Source organism: Leucoraja erinacea, chromosome 5 (assembly GCF_028641065.1).
Source record: "Leucoraja erinacea ecotype New England chromosome 5, Leri_hhj_1, whole genome shotgun sequence".
Taxonomy (NCBI): Eukaryota; Metazoa; Chordata; class Chondrichthyes; order Rajiformes; family Rajidae; genus Leucoraja; species Leucoraja erinaceus.
Genome location: NC_073381.1, coordinates 32,705,539 through 32,722,459, shown reverse-complemented (window position 1 = coordinate 32,722,459; position 16,921 = coordinate 32,705,539). Strand labels below are relative to the sequence as shown.

The following is a 16,921-nucleotide window of genomic DNA, read 5'->3' as shown; positions in this document are numbered from 1 at the left end:
GAAATAATGGACGAGCTTGAGGCTCAGTTAGAAATTGGCAAATATGATGTTGTGGGAATTACGTAGACATGGCTGCAAGAGGGCCAGGGCTGGGAACTGAATATTCAAGGGTATACCTCCTATCCAAAAGACAGACAGGTGGGCAGAAGGGGTGATGTAGTTCTGTTGGTGAGGAATTAAATGTAGTCCCTTGCAAGGGGTGACATTGAAACAGGAGATGTGGAGTCAGTATGGATAGAACTAAGTAATTGTAAGCGTAAAAGACCGTAATGGGACTTATCTACCGGTCCCTTGTATTGGAGCCTACCAGGGAGAAGGCAATTCTGGATTTAGTGTTATGTAATGAACCGGATTTGATAAAGGAATTTGAGATTAAGGAGCCATTAGGAGGTAGTGACCATAATATGGTCAAGTTTAATCTACAATTGGAGAGGGAGAAGGGTAAATCGGAGGCATCGGTGTTACAGTTGATTAAAGGGGACTGTGGAGCAATGAGGGAGGAACTGGCCAACGTTGACTGGAAAGATACCCTAGCAGGGATGACAGTGGAACAACAATGGCAGGTATTTCTAGGAATAATACAGAAGGTGCAGGATCAGTTAATTCCAACGAGGAAGAAAGATTCCAAGCAGAGTAAGGGGCAAACCTGGCTGACAAGGGATGTCAGGGACAGTATAAAAATAAAAGAGAAGTAGTACAACGTAGCAAAGATGAGCGGGAAGCAAAGGATTGGGTAATGTCTACAGAGCAACAAAAGAGAACTAAAAAGGCAATACGGGGAGAAAAGATGAAAAGGAGAGGAAAAAAATGGTACGCAATACTCCAGGTGTGGTTCTCACCAAGACCCTGTACAACTGCAGTAGAACCTCCCTGCTCCTATACACAAATCCTTTTGCAATGAAAGCTAACAGAATGTCTACAGAGCAACAAAAGAGAACTAAAAAGGCAATACGGGGAGAAAAGATGAGGTACAAAATTAAGCTAGCCAAGAATATAAAGGAGGATAGTAAAAGCTTCTTTAGGTACATGAAGAGGAAAAAAATGGTTAAGACCAACGTTGGACCCTTGAAGACCGAAAAAGGTGAATTTATTAAGGGGAACAAGGAAATGGCAGATGAGTTGAACATGTACTTTGGATCCGTCTTCACCAAAGAGGACACAAACAATCTCCTTGATATACTCATGGCCAGAGGATCTAGGGTGATGGAGGAACTGAAGGAAATCCACATTAGGCAAGAAATGATGTTGGGTAGACTGATGGGACTGAAGGCTGATAAATCCCAAGGACCTGATGGTCTGCATCCCAGGGTACTTAAGGAAGTGGCTCTGGAAATCGTGGATGCATTGGTGATAATTTTCCAATATTCTGTAGATTCAGGATCGGTTCCTGTGGATTGGAGGGTAGCTAATGTTATCCCACTTTTTAAGAAAGGCGGGAGAGAGAAAAAGAATTATAGACCAGTTATCCTGACTTTGGTGGTGGGAAAGATGCTGGAGTCAATTATAAACGATGAAATAGCAGCACATTTGGATAGCAGTAACAGGATCGGTCCGAGTCAGCATGGATTTACGAAGGGGAAATCATGCTTGACTAATCTTCTGGAATTTTTTGAGGATGCAACTAGGAGAATGGAGAGTCAGTGGATGTAGTGTACCTGGACATTCAGAAAGCTATTGATAAGGTCCCACATAGGAGATTAGTGGGCAAAATTAGGGCACATGATATTGAGGGTATAGTGCTGACATGGATAGAAAATTGGTTGGCAGACAGGAAACAAAGTGTAGGGATTAACGGGTCACTTTCAGAATGGCAGGCAGTGACTAGTGGGGTGCCGCAAAGCTCGGTGCTGGGACTGCAGCTATTTACAATATACATCAATGAAGAAATTCAAAGTAACATTAGCAAATTTGCAGATGACACAAAGCTGGGTGGCACAAAGTGTGTGAACTGTGAGGAGGATGCTATCAGAATGCAGGATGACAGACAGGTTGGGTGAGTGGGCAGATGCAGTTTAATGTAGATAAATGTGAGGTTATTCACTTTGGTAGCAAAAACAGGAAGGCAGATTACTATCTAAATGGTGTCAAGTTGGGAAAAGTACATCGGGATCGGGGGGGGGGGGGGGTGCTTGTTCATCAGTCAATGAAAGTAAGAATGCAGGCAGTGAAGAAAGCAAATGACATGTTGGCCTTTATAACAAGAGGAGTTGAGTATAGGAGCAGAGGTCGTCCGGCAGTTGTACAGGGCCCTAGTGAGACCACACCTGGAGTATTGTGTGCAGTTTTGTCCCATACTTTGAGGAAGGACATTCTTGCTATTGAGGGAGTGCAGCATAGGTATACAAGGTTAATTCCCGGGATGGCGGGACTGTCATATGCTGAGAGAATGGAGCTGCTGGGCTTGTATACTCTGGAGTTTAGAAGGATGAGAGGGAATTTTATTGGAGCATATAAGATTATTTAGGGTTTGGACACGCTAAAGGCAGGAAACATGTTCCCGATGTTGGGGGAGTCCAGAACCAGGGGTCGCAGTTTCAGAATAATGGGTAAGGCATTTAGAATGGAGACGAGGAAACACTTTTTCTCATAGATAGTTGCGAGTCTGTGGAATTCTCTGCCTCAGAGGGCGGTGGATACCGGTTCTCTGGATACTTTCAAGAGAGATCTAGATGGGGCTCTAAACGATAGCCGAGTCAGGGGATATGGGGAGAAGGCAGGAACGGGGTACTGATTGGTGATGATCAGCCATGATCACATTAAATGGAGGTGCTGGCTCAAAGGGCCAAATGGCCTACTCCTGCACCTATTGTCTATTGATATGGTGGGGGTGCAGAAGAGGTTTAGTAGAATGATGCCTGAACTAGAGGATATTAACTATAAAGAGAGGCTGGACAAATATGGGTTGTTTTCTCTGGAGCATCGAAGGTTGATAGAAGTACATAAAATTATGAGAGGCATAGATAGGGCATTCAAAACCTTTTTCACAGAGTACAAATATCAAGGACTAAAGGGGATAGCTTTAAGGTCAAAGAGGGACAAAGGGTGGTGGGTGCCTGGAATGCGCTGCCAGGTGTAGTGTGGAAGCAGAAACGATAGAGACGTATAAGAGATTGGCACATAAATATGCAGAGAATGGAGGTATATGGATCATATGCAGACAGAGAAGATTAGTTTAACTTCATCATGCTCGGCACAGACATAAAGGTCGTGTCCCTGTGCTGTACTGTTTTATGTTTAGAAGAAAGTTTACTAGCCCTACTAATGCTTATAATTAACCTGCAAGGGGCTAAATATATAACTAAATATGGATTGCAAGTATATCATTGGAGTTCTCAAGTAGGTATCTCCCTTAACTGGTAATTGAATACATATTTAAGAAAAACATTTTTAATTTGCCAATTTTCTTAGAATTGCATTGTGTTTTTTTTCTTTTAAAAAGTATTAGCAATACTGATGCATTTTGGAAAACTAATCAATATTTTATGTCAAATTACTACCAAAAAAATAATTTGTGAAATGCACTAAGAGATGAAATTACTGAAATCCAGCAGTTGCACACTGATTTTTAATTTACTCAACCCGACTACTAAAGTGTTAACATACACAATATTTCTCAGAAGGTAGACAAAAATGCTGGAGAAACTCAGCGGGTGAGGCAGCATCTATTGAGTGAAGAAATAGGTGACATTTCGGCTCGAGACCCTTCTTCAGACTGACGTGGAGGTGGGGGGTGGGGATGGGAAGAAGAAAGGAAGTGGCGGAGATAGTAGGCTGTGGGAGAGCTGGGAAGGAGGGAGAAAGCAAGGACTACCTGAAATTGGAGAAGTCAATGTTCATACCGATGGGGTGTAAACTGCCCAAGTGAAATATGAGGTGCTGCTCCACCAATTTACGGTGGGGCTCATTCTGGCCATGGAGGAGGCCCAGGACAGAAAGGTCAGATTCGGAATGGGAGGGGGAGTTAAAGTGCTGGGCCACTGGGAGATCAGGTTGGTTAGTGCGAACCGAGCAGAGGTTTCTCAGAAATATTTCTCAGAAGTACCTTGAATCGTTCCAAGTTTTGCTTTCTTTCATTTGGCTTTCTGTCACCATGCAAACAAACGCAAGAGAACTGATGTCCCTTTTTATCTGGACCTGGAACAGCAAATTAATTTGATGTGAGAAACTCAACCCCATGGCAAATAATCAGAACAAACCAACACACTTTAAAACTAACTCACCTCCTCCCATCTGAACAAAATATTGTTCCATGTTATCACAGTCAATCTTTGTTCTGCAAAAAATGATTGCTTGATCCATTTTGTGTTCTTTGATTGCACGTATAGTATATTCACCTTTCAGTACTTTAATAGCTTCAGACCACATCTCTAGAAAAACAATAGGGTTAATTAAACAAAGAAATGTTTAAGCAAAATGAAAACCACTAAAATAGCTATTAATAAATGCTAAGACCAAAACAACAGAAAGGTGATTTTAGATTTGTTTTAAATCATCTACTCCTTCAGCAACTCTTGTAAAAACATTGTGACATTTGAAACAAAATGCAGAAATGTCTTTCTCACTGCTATTTAACCATAGTATATTTGATGTTTTCCTCTTTTGACTACAGAAATCTATCATGCTGTCCATGTATCTCTATAATTGATGCACCTTGGAATCACAAATAGCCATTGAATAAAACTTGCAAAGGTACAAAAGCAAAATAAAAGTGTTAATAGAATGACTTAATCACAAGGGGGATGGAGCAAATTATGCTTCTGCTGCACAACAGACTCATTCTGAGACAGACATAATTAGTTCTGGGCATCTCATCTTAAGGATAAATTAGCTTTGGAGGATGCACAGTGAAGTTTCACCAAAAGGGGACCAAACCTATCAATAGTAAGTAGTAAGTAAGTTGGCTTGTTCTAATCATGATGCTCTTAATGATGAAATGTTTCAAATGGTGAAAACATTCAAATTATTTCCTCTAACAGGAAACTGTTTACATATAGAATGTCCTCTGCCTCACCTATTCAACGACAAGGTACTCCTTGCTCTAGTATCTCTTTGCACAAAATTATTTATTTAACTCGTCACTCGGTGTTAATAATTTGAATTCAATTTATGTTCATTGACCTTGAAACTTTTTACGCTTCAAAATGTCTCCATTACACAAAATATTTGACAGGTATTATGCTTTTAGAATGTATCATTGCCACAGGCAATGATGGTCCAATTCTATACTGCCACCGTAGAATCTGCCCTCACCGTCTCCATCATGGTCTAGTTTGGCTCAGCCACCAAGCACGACCTCCAGAGGCTGCAGCAAATTGTCCGATCAGCTGAGAAGGTTGTTGGCTGCAACCTTCCCTCCATTGACGAACTGTACACTGCAAAGGCCATGCAGTGAGTGGGTAAGATCATCTCTCACCCTGGCCACAAACTCTTTGAATCACTTCCCTCTGGAAGGCGACTCCAAACTGTCAAAGCTGCCACAGCCATACATAAAAACAGGTTTTTTCACGAGTAGTAGCTCTAGTCAATAATCAAAAATCTGTAGGCTCCTTTTGCTCTGGTATTTTAATTTACATGTTTAATCGATAATGTTTTATTATTAATGTTTAATGTTTTATGCGTCATTCTTAATTGTCACTGTTTGTCATGTTGTCACTAGCAAGCGGAGCACCAAGGCAAATTCCTTGTGTGTAAACATACTTGGCCAATAAACTTATTCATTCATTCATATCTAATGAAATTGTACTGACCAGCACTATTGGCACCAGGTCTTGTGTTATCTTTTGCATGAACTTCATCTGTCTGAGGAAGAGAAACAAAGTAGATCACACACTTTGACCCCATACTGGTTTAATATTTACACATTATTTATATGTTTTTTGGAGTTGGCAAAGCAGGTGGTTTGGAGGAAAGTCAAGTTACAGAAACAAGACCTTCAGCTAAACTTGTCTGTGACTACCATCATGCCACGTATAAGCTAGTCCCATTTACCTGTGATTGGCCCATTTCACTTTATCTTTATCATCTATGTACCTGCCCAAATGTCTTTTAAATGTTGTTAATTTACTTGCCTCAACTATGTCCTCTGGCAGCATGTTTCATATACTTTTTCCACCCTCTGTGGAAAAAGTTGCCCCTCGGGTTCATATTCAATCTTTTGCCTCTAACCCTAAACCAATGTCCTCTAGTTCTTTATTCCGCTATCCTGTGAAAAAGACTGAATTCACCCATTCCTCCCATTATTTAATACACCACTCTAAGATCACACCTTGGCCTGCTAGGAATAAAGTTCTAACCTGACCAACCTCTCCATGTAGCTCAGGCCCTGGAGTCCTGACATGTAAAACTTCTTTGCACTCTTTCCAATTTAATGGCATTTTTCCAAGAGAAGGATGACTAAAACTAAACACAATACTCCAGGTGCAGCCTCAACATTTTGTACAACTGCAATGCAATGTGGGCTGAAGGGCAATGTGCCAAACATCTTCTTCACCACACTATCTAACTGCGATACCACTTTCAGGGAACTACGTACTTGTACTCCTAGGTCACTCTGCTCTACATCAGTCCTCTTCTGTGCACTGTGGAGGTCCTGGCCTGGTTTGACTTCCCAAAATGTAATACTTCACACTTATAACACTCAGGCATGAGACAAGAAAAAACTGAAAAGAGAGGAAGTAAGATGGGGATCCAGGGGGCATTGCCCCCTGATAGGGTTCCAAGGGGCAATGCCCTTGGCGAAGGTAAAAAGGGGGCCCTTAATGCAGAAATGTTTTGATAATTGTACCTTGAAATTACACTGTTTTCTTGCCCGTTTACCCTTACTGTATACTGTAATTTTTTGAATTGTACCTTAAAATAATACCATTTACTTGCTTGTCACTTCTTAATTTACACAGAAAATGTGATAATCATACCTTAAAATGACACCAACAAGCAAAAATGCTTGTTTACACTTGTCATATTGAAAATATTTTATAATGCACCTACACGTATCTTGATACCTGTTCCTTGCTTGTTTTAATTAGAGAGGTATCCTTTACACAGGAATTTTTTGATAATTTTTTGATAATTATACCTTGAAATGACACAATTTCCTTGCATGTTTATCCTTAATTTATACTGTTTAAAAAAAAAATATATATCTTACAATAACACATTTCACCTGATTGAATCGGGTAAACAAAAAGAACATTGTAGTGTCTATGACATACAGACTCTTGAATGCAGTGAGCGTTGTGTACGTAACTCTGTGCGCCCCGCCCCAACCCTGTACGGTAGGCCTAGGGGACAGAGGAAAACCTCTACACTACATGTGCAGAGCCGAGCGCCAGCTGTAGAGATGCGCTGCAAAGACAGTCGACCCGCACCCGCGTACACGCTTTCCGCTAAAATCGACTCCGCGGATTTCCACGCACTCAACCATCGGCAGAGCGGCTCCCTGTCTCGCGGAAAGATTCAAGGATCAAGATTCAATTCAATTGTCACACGTACCAATTTAAGGTAGTGACATTTGAGTTACCATACAGCCATATTAAGTAAACAGCAAAATTACACACAGCACATAAAGTCAATACGGTGTTAAAGTCAATAGACAATAGGTGCAGGAGTAGGCCATTTGGCCCTTCGAGCCAGCACCGGCATTCAATGTGATCATGGCTCATCATCCCCAATCAGTACCCTGTTCCTGCCTTCTCCCCATATCCCTTGATTCTGCTATTTTAAACCCTATCTAGCTCCCTCTTGAAAGCATCCAGAGAACCTGCCTCCACCACCCTCCGAGGCAGAGAAGTCCACAGGCCCCGCGGTCGGAGCTCCAACACTGGTGATCCTCGGCAAAAGATCCCAGGCTTCGCGATGGTAAGTCCGTGCCGGATTTAAACAGATTTGTTTTTTTAACCGAATGTCAAAATCCGTGGAAATCCGAGGAGAAATCTCATGCCTGTCTGAACTCTTATTAACCATTCTTCAGTCCACTTGCCCAACTGATAAAGATCCTGCTGTGATTCTTGATAACCATCTTCATTGTCTATGATACCATCTATTTTAATATCATTTGCGGACTTACAAATCACGCCTCGCACATTCTCATCCAAATTGTTAATATAGATGAGAATCAGCAAAGGACCCCGCACCGATCTCAGGTACATCATTAGTCACGAGCCTTCTGTCCAAAAATGTTCTAGTATTCTCTACGCACCACCCTCTGCTTCTTGCCATGAAGCCAATTCTGTATCCAGTATACTTGTTCTCTCTGGATCTCATGCGATCTAACAATTCAAAGCAGCCAGATAGGAGGACCCTTACTATCAAAACCTTGCTAAAATCCTTATAGACTAATTCCACGACCCTGCCCTCGTCAACCTTCTTGGTTATTTAAAAAAAATCAAATTCTTGAGACACAATCTTCCACATACAAAACCGTGCCGACTCCCAAGTAAAACATTCAATAGAACTATTTCAATGTATACTGACAAAGAGGTTGCATGCCATCCTTGTTGAGGTAAACAGGTCAAGTACACTAAAAGTAATCAATTATTTTTACCCGAATACGTCGTCCAAGTTTCTCCCAATGTCGATCCACTTTTGGGTTAACTCGCAGAACAACATGATGGACTGTTTCCGGAACAGAATCCTCGCCTTTCAGGTCTACCCAGGTTGGGAAATGCATAATTTTCTCTGCGAGCTTCTTAACATCAAATGAATGTAGTGTTGCAGAGCAAATAATTACCTGTGCAAAGAATGGTAAGCAAAAGTGATAACATTTAAAGTTTGAAAGGCCAATTTCACTACAATTAGAAAATATTGTAAATCCTCCGTTAATTTGTTCTGTAATTGCGTGGATTTGCCATGTGAAATACCAATGCACTAATCAGATTCTATGTTACATTCATAACCAAGAAGAAGAAAGTAGTGCAGCTCATTTGATGCCTCGAGTCTGCTCCACGATTTAATAAGATCATTGCTGGTCTGAAGATGGCTTCCGTTCCACTTTCCTGTTGCCTTTTCCCCCAGTCTTTGACAAAAAAAATGTTTTCTGTTGGTTTGGATATATTTAATGATTTAGCCATCATAGATAATTTCAAAGATGCTCAATGCTCCCATCCCAGTATTAAATAAGCAACTCCTTATTTGGAAAATGTGCACTTAGTCTTGACCTGAAACGTCACCCATTCCTTCTCTCCAGAGACACTATCTGTTCCACTGAGCTACTCCAGCATTTTGTGTTTATCTTTGGTGTAAACCAGCATCTGCTGTTCCATCCTATACACCCCTAGTTTTAGATTCACTCAAGAGCGGTAACCATTCTCTGAGCATCTTCCCCAAAAAAACCTCCTCAGGATTGCATGCTACATTAAAATCATCTCTCATTCTTCTCAACTCTAGACATCAGTCCATTGATCCATCTCTCAACCACTTGTAATGTATGTATTTTGTTTCATAAATAAAACAAATATATATATTTGATTAACTATACATTACCTGCAATCTTTTGCCATCAGATGTTACTTGAGGTATCTGAGAGTGTATTCTTGAAATGAAGTCAGAATATCCTTGCGAAATCAATCCATCCTACAAAGGCAACCACATTAGTTGACTGCTTATTAGTCATAATAAAAATAAACATGAAATCAAAATATACCAAAGGACTTTTTTTATGAATAGATTTTTTTTTGGTTTGCCTCTCTCCATTACAAGGAGGGACCATGAATGTCTGCCTATATTATTTTCTTTAATTATTAAACCATTTTTGTGTGGAATTTAAACACAGGGGACACCAACCTTTAAAAAGTGCCAATGTTGTTGTGTTGGAGAAAAGTGGTTACACCTTGCTGATAAGTATAGACACTTTAGAAAAAATCCATGAATTCTTCAATGTATTAGTAATGGTGAAATTCATCAAACACTTTTTTTAGTAACATTATTAGACCAATTATTGAGCATTTAGAAATAAAGCTGGCAAAGAAGTATTACAATTATTGTTCATTTTACCAAGCAAAATGGTTACTTAACATGCATATAGTCATAGAAACATGCAGCACAAATAGTTTCATTTATTGTCACATGTACTGAGGTACAGAGTGAATAGCTTTTTTGTTGCGTGCAATCCAGTCAGCGAAAAGACTACACACGATTACAATCAAGCCCCCCACAGTGTACAGATACAGGATAAAGGGAATAACATTTAGCGCAGACCCTTCAGCCCATTAACTCAGCACTGACCACCAGCCACCCATTTACACAAATTCTATATTAATTCCTCATCAACTCTCATCAACTCCTCCCAGATTCAACCACTCACCCACACCAAGGAGCGATTTACAGTGGCCAACTACCTTCCCAGACCGCACTTTTTTAGGACATGGGAGGAAACAAAAGCAGCTAAAGGAAAGGCACGTAGCAACAGGGAGAACATGCAAGCTCCATCTGAATAGCACCAGAGTTGAGAAAGAACTTGGATCTTTGGTGTTGTGAAGCAGAACTCAATGCCTCATGAACCCTTGGCTGAATGGGCCTTGCACAACCTCCATAACATTTTGAACAGTTATAGAAAATACCAGAAACATTCTCAGGAGTGCTGAGATCAAGCCTGGCACAATCACAAGACAGATAGGGTTGTGGGGGGGGGGGGGGGAATAAGGAGGCACAATTTTGGATTGGGGCCTCAGGTTCAATATTTACCTAATGAATTCAATAGCAATGCAAATGTACTGACTTAGTCACAGAGGATGGGCTATGAACCCATAGGAGGAAGACACCACTGAAAATAGCAATTAGGATTATTAAAGATAATTATGACTGATTACTCACAGCTTCATCCAGCACAAAGAATCTAACTTGGGAGAGATTAAGTTTTCCTGTTGAGACAAGGTCATCTAATCTTCCTGGAGTTCCAACAACAATATCTACCTGCAGAATTTACAAGAATATATCAATGATGAACTTCAATTGCATCCATTTATTTGCAAATTACTATATAAAGAAAAAGTTGAGGGCTGAACCACATTTTTTTCAGCAACATCTTTAAGATGTTTTACACTACCTTTCATGAGTGAAATCCTCTCGTATGCTTTACAGCCAATTTTCCACAGCGTATAGTCACATTCTTTACAAGAATAACATCCGAATACCGCAACAACTAAAATTTTTTTTTTTTTAATTCATGGAGAATTCATGCCTTTTCTCTGCTGACATTTTCAGAGAAATAGATAAAAAGCATTCTCATCTCTGAAGAACAGAGGGAAAAAAGTACTTACTCCTTGATCCAGGACAGAGAGCTGATCCTTTGCAGACACACCACCGATAATTAGGAGTTCCCTAAAACAAAAGAAAAAGCATAACTAAGGAATACAGACATGCACAAGGAACAATTAGAAGTTTCCCAGGACAAAAAACCCCCCATCTATTCAGGAAGAAAGATTACATTACCCGATGGTTGAGCTGACATTTACCTGCAGGGCAATTGCAAATTAATCTACACATTTCTTATATATTTTACTAAAATTTGCATTTCTATGTATTTATATTTCCAGTAAAAGATAGAAGAGGCTGAACATATCAAGAAATATTAAAGATGTATTTTAGAAGAAGCCTTGCCCTTTCAGAATTAAACCCCAAAGTCATATATACTACTTTCTCTGGATTCACTCGGAATGAATATTGGAGCCTGGCATGAGAGGGAGATTGACACAAAAAGCTGGAGAAACTCAGCGGGTGAGGCAGCATCACAGGAGAGAAGGAATGGACGACGTTTCGGGTCGAGACCCTTATTCAGACAGTCTACCTTCAATTTAAACCAGCATCTACAGTTCTTTCTTACACATGAGAGGGAGATTGTCAGTTTTAATGCTCTGCCCAGGGTAGTGTTTGACATCTTCGGAGAAAATGAAACACAAGAGAAATGGGGTGGAGCAGTCAAATTTGCGAGGATATAGCACATTTCAGCTACAGAAATGAAAGGAACAATATTAAATAACTCAAGATAATAGGTGAGCAGAGCAGCATTAATCACCCTATCAAAGATATTATTTGGTTGCAACTGGAGAGCATCATGGAACAAGCAAAAAAAAGACAAGCACATTTATACAGGGACAAGAAAGAGGGGAGAGAATTGTTACCTAAGCTTGGGATCAGTAACGTTTTTCTTGAATTGCTTGACATTATTGAGGGTTTGTTCGGCCAACTCTCTGGATGGTTCAATAATGAGAGCTTTTGGAGCATTTGGCAGGTTTTTAGTTTGACCCACTGTTGCAGTCCCTGAAAAGAATGAATTTAATTATGCTGATTAGCAAAAGCTGTAGATATATTCCTGTTCACCTGCATAGTGAGAACACACCTCCAAGAGGAGTTAAAATGCAGCTATATGATAAAATAAATTGTATAATTATTTTCCCTTTCCAGACATGTTCTTCCCCACTATTATCAGGCTATTGAACAGTCATTCCATAAGCTGGGGCACTTTTACTTAATTGAAGACATTGGATTTTGTCTCTGAAACTGATGCACTACACTGTTGAGAACTATATTCTGCACTTTGTATCTTCCCCTTTGCTCTGTCTATTGTACTCAATTTGGCTTACTTCTATTTACGTATAATACAATCTGATTTGATGGATAGCAGGCATTGTATTTTCATGGTATTTTGGTAGACCTGACAATAATAAGCCTAAACCATAGATCTATCCAAAGGCGAGGTTATTTGTAAAGACACATCACGTTAAGATCATTATTGAGGTTGGGAATTCCAGCTTTGCCCTCTAACTTTCATTTGCTTTCAACCACGTTAATCCCATTTTATGAAATCATTCCCAAAATCCCTAGTTTGGGTCCAAAAGGACTGGAATACTCTCTACTCTTTATCAATGCTCTTTAGAGCAGATCTCACTGTTATATACACACACATTAAAGAATAGCTTCTACATCATTTAAATTACTTGACACTTAAGTAAATCAAGAAGTTACCGATCACATACCAGTATGCTGTGACTTTACAACATGATCATCTGCTGCCTTATCTAATGCCTGATAACCGTCTTTCGGAGGGAATTTGAATTCTTCTTCACCAAAGTTAAATTTGAGCTCGGCATTCTACGATGCAACAACAATGATTTTTAGTTTATTACAAGTGTTTTCTGGATTTTTTTTTTTTCCAAAAAATTAATTGGGAAAATTACCTTTAAAACACATGAGGCATAGAAAGCTTGGTTCTTTAGATGTGAAGGAATATCAAAAGCGTGACCAAGGTCTTTTCCTGGTTAAAGAAAAAGAAATAAGTAGTTATTTCACAGTGAAAAAAACAACTATAGTAAGTATTAATTGTATTAATGCAGATTGGTTATGTACTTCGGTTTTACACATGGCGGTCAGCAAAGAAAAAGCCCCTTCAGCCCAACTTGCTCATGCCGACCAAGATCTACACAAGTCCCTCTTGTCCACATTTGAGCTGTGCTTTTATCAATTCACAAATCCCCTCTTTAATATGTTCAACAATGACAAGGTTAGATTTGATAGGACAGGAAGAGAAGTCAAGTCATTAGTCCTATCATAAGGTCATAAGTGATAGGAGCCAAATTTGTCCATTCGGCCCATCGCCCACTCTGCCATTCAACCATGGCTGATCTATAGGTACCTCCTAACCTCATTCTCCTGCCTTCTCCCCATAACCTCTGACACCCGTACTAATCAAGAATCTATCTGTCTCTGCCTTAAAAATATCTATTACCATAGCCTCCACAGCCTTTTGTGGCAAAGAACCCCACAGGTTCACGAACAGAGATTCATCATCTGTCATATTTTCTTTCCAAATACAGCTTAATTGTCAGAATTAGCCATTTACTTCAATAGGGATGTTTGTTACCACAGCATGTCTAATGTTTAAATTAAGTTACCCATTGATGGTCATAAATTGAATCTGAAGCAAAAAACAGAAAAATATTTTTTAAACCAGCATTATCAAGCTGTACGCATAAAATGGAGAACTTTTAAGTAAACTTACCATTTTTTGAATATTTTACAGATTCTCCATCAAGATCAATGTAGCATCCAATAGTATCGTGCATGGTAAATTCCTAAATAGAAGCAATTTTGCACAAAATAATAAGGACATTGAATGTTGAAACTGTGTGAATCAAAATGAAATGTTATAATATTGAGGTCCATCTAAATTATATCCATACCTCTCCATAACTCTCAAACTGTTTGCAGTGAGATTTCTTTCCAGTGCCACCAAAGCCCAAACCAAATTTATCAGTGCCTATTTAGAATTGTCCCAAAAGGAAAACTATCAGTTTATAACATTCATTTGCAGTACAGAAATAAGTCATTTAACTGAACTAATCCTTGATTATGCTTTATTCTTTTATTGTGTTTTCTCTACACTTAATCTTGCTTCAGCTTAGAATAGGTTAAACACAAGATAATCATTAGCTGTTTGTCTAGTTCCCTCTTGTATATACATATGAAATTTGCCTTTATTGTCACTTCTGGTAACATTTAGTGTAGGAGTGTTTATATCCAAGTATCAAATTAGACTTATTTGATACCAGCATATTTAAAATGCACAATTTTACCCCATCTCACATTGGAAACAGATTCTAGTTGAAAACAACATTTTTAGAAGTGCATTTAACTACTGGACAGTCCCCAATAATACAGACAGCTTTAATGATGATGCAAACATCCACATATTCAAGTCAATTAACTTACCCAAATCCAGCGAAGCCTGCATCGTGGACCATCCAATTCTGCATAAGCCCTGGTCATGACAATGTACTTCATAATAGTATTTGCCTGCACAAAATGTGATACATTTAACACCAGATTCTCTTCAAACTGTGCAAGGAAGTAATTGAATTTATAAGATTTATGAAAGTGCTTTATTTTTCAAAATTAGTATCAAAAACATGAGACAGCTCCAATCCATTTCATTCCACCACACTTTCCAATTATTGGAACATAGCAGATTTTACTTTGTATGTTTATTTTTATCTATTCCATTGGTTTAAATAAACTGATGAAAAAGTTAAATTATAATTATTTCCTGTAGCAAATGATAATGAAACAAACCATTACATCTACCCCTACCCCCACCTCTTCAATGATTTGTGGGAAACTAAAATGTTATATTAAAATGTTACATTTGAAGACAGGATTCAACTGAATCTTTCATATAACAATAATACGCTGTAATTCTGATCTATGTTGTGGGAATTAATTCAACTGTCTATGGCACACAATGCTTACCTTTTTTCACTCCCTTGGTGGATCTGCATCCATGCCATTCTTTTATTTCCCTACTTTGGCAGCACATCCCATCAGCTCCAATAGCTGAAGAAAATTAAATGAGAGATTGTAGGAAGAAACGTTGGAAAAATATGTTGATATGTATTGCCTTGAAGAAATATTTAAACATAGAAATGTCCTTTCAGCTTATCATGGCATTTCAAGAATAATTTTTATAACGTTTTCATTTATCTGCTTTTTCTCCATATTCCTTGATCATCTTACCCAATAAAAAACAACTTTATTGACATGATATAAATAGTAATTCATTCACCATTGATCACTCTTTGGGGAAGATATGCACCAAATTTGTTTTACCTCGGTTCTACTCATAGTTGAGTGTTAAAGTGTTGTTTGAAGTTCTACCAAGATTACTCATCTGTTATTTATTATTCCGAGACAGTATAGCATTCTCGGAAGCAGAGGATTATGATGGAGACAACTAGGAGGGTGATAACCAGGAACACAAAGGCTACCTGATAAGCAAAGTGATAAGGGGAATAATTTGGGAGGAGGTGAAGAACAGATGGAAACAGATGGGGAGGGGATAAGGTGGATGAAATGAGTAGGCAGTAGTTGGATTAGATGTCAGCAGGATGTGCATAGGAAGGAGAGGCAGAAGGAACCCTACAGAACATAGCACATAGGGTCATCTGAAATTGGAAACTTCAAAGTTCATACTATTGGGTTATAGACATTTCAGTAGAATAAGGGGTGTTGTTCCTCAAGCTTAAATTGGCAACTTGGTCTTCTCAATTAGATTTTCTCTTTTCTGTGAGCAATGGAGCAAGAACGTTTGATTTCTCATGAAAGGATAAATGGTTATTGCTATCAGCCCATTTATGTAAATAACTGCTGGAAATACTGAAAAGGTCGTTTCCGGAATAACTGAGCTTTGAAAAGGAAAACCTGCACAGTAGGCATAAAATGCATTTACATGGATTTCCAACTTCAAGATGGCAAGCAGTGGAGAAGGGCAATATTTATAAATTAGCTGCATTTTTAACCTGGCTAATTTGTTAGACTGGTGGGGAAATCATCGGGTGCAAGATATCAAGTTGCTGATTCATGGACCACTCTGTCCTTCTGGGAGCCTGAAAACACCGCACTGTAATCAAACATAACCAGTGCACAATCTTTTATACCAGTTGAGTTTTTAAAACGTCAATTTTCTTTAACCTTTCAGTCTTTATTTGTTCTTATGATTATATCAATGCAGTAAAGAAGAATGCAATAGCTTAATGGCTCATGTTTTCTGAAAAACTTACCAAAGGCTGATCCTCTGTCATAAGGATTCATCTGCCATTTATTGAACACTAAGGCACAAAGATAATAAAACACATACTGAAAATTTTATAAAATGTAAGTAACTGAAATTTCATATAGACGATAGTACCTTTCATTACTGACACGTTTGAATAAACCAATTTAAGTTTTAAACATGCAATATCTTGAAAGTGAAGATAACTGCTGTCCAAATGAAACATTTCTAAATCTTCATAAACATTCAGTGGTTTCACTAATCAGTTTAAAGGAGGAATCTAATTTCTTTTTCTGAATTCCTTCAGTATTTTAGGGCATTATCTTACAAAGGGGAAGGGGGGGGGGGGGTGGAGGGAGGGGGGGTGGGGGGGAGAGGGGG

The 16,921-nt window shown here is 38.9% G+C and overlaps 1 protein-coding gene across 1 annotated transcript in view; it reads right to left on the bottom strand.

The window, feature by feature from the left end:
• Window positions 1–16,921, bottom strand: part of ddx1 (DEAD (Asp-Glu-Ala-Asp) box helicase 1) — a 33,321-nt gene that overhangs the window by 6,870 nt on the left and 9,530 nt on the right. The window contains exons 6-20 of the mRNA XM_055635331.1: window positions 16,548–16,595; window positions 15,241–15,324; window positions 14,704–14,787; window positions 14,175–14,251; window positions 13,994–14,066; window positions 13,173–13,249; window positions 12,972–13,086; window positions 12,117–12,255; window positions 11,256–11,316; window positions 10,810–10,908; window positions 9,481–9,570; window positions 8,543–8,728; window positions 5,748–5,799; window positions 4,221–4,367; window positions 4,043–4,134 (exon numbers count right to left, since the gene is read on the bottom strand). Coding sequence (XP_055491306.1) covers window positions 4,043–4,134; window positions 4,221–4,367; window positions 5,748–5,799; window positions 8,543–8,728; window positions 9,481–9,570; window positions 10,810–10,908; window positions 11,256–11,316; window positions 12,117–12,255; window positions 12,972–13,086; window positions 13,173–13,249; window positions 13,994–14,066; window positions 14,175–14,251; window positions 14,704–14,787; window positions 15,241–15,324; window positions 16,548–16,595 — 1,424 coding nt within the window. The remainder of the gene's footprint in view (window positions 1–4,042; window positions 4,135–4,220; window positions 4,368–5,747; window positions 5,800–8,542; window positions 8,729–9,480; window positions 9,571–10,809; window positions 10,909–11,255; window positions 11,317–12,116; window positions 12,256–12,971; window positions 13,087–13,172; window positions 13,250–13,993; window positions 14,067–14,174; window positions 14,252–14,703; window positions 14,788–15,240; window positions 15,325–16,547; window positions 16,596–16,921) is intronic.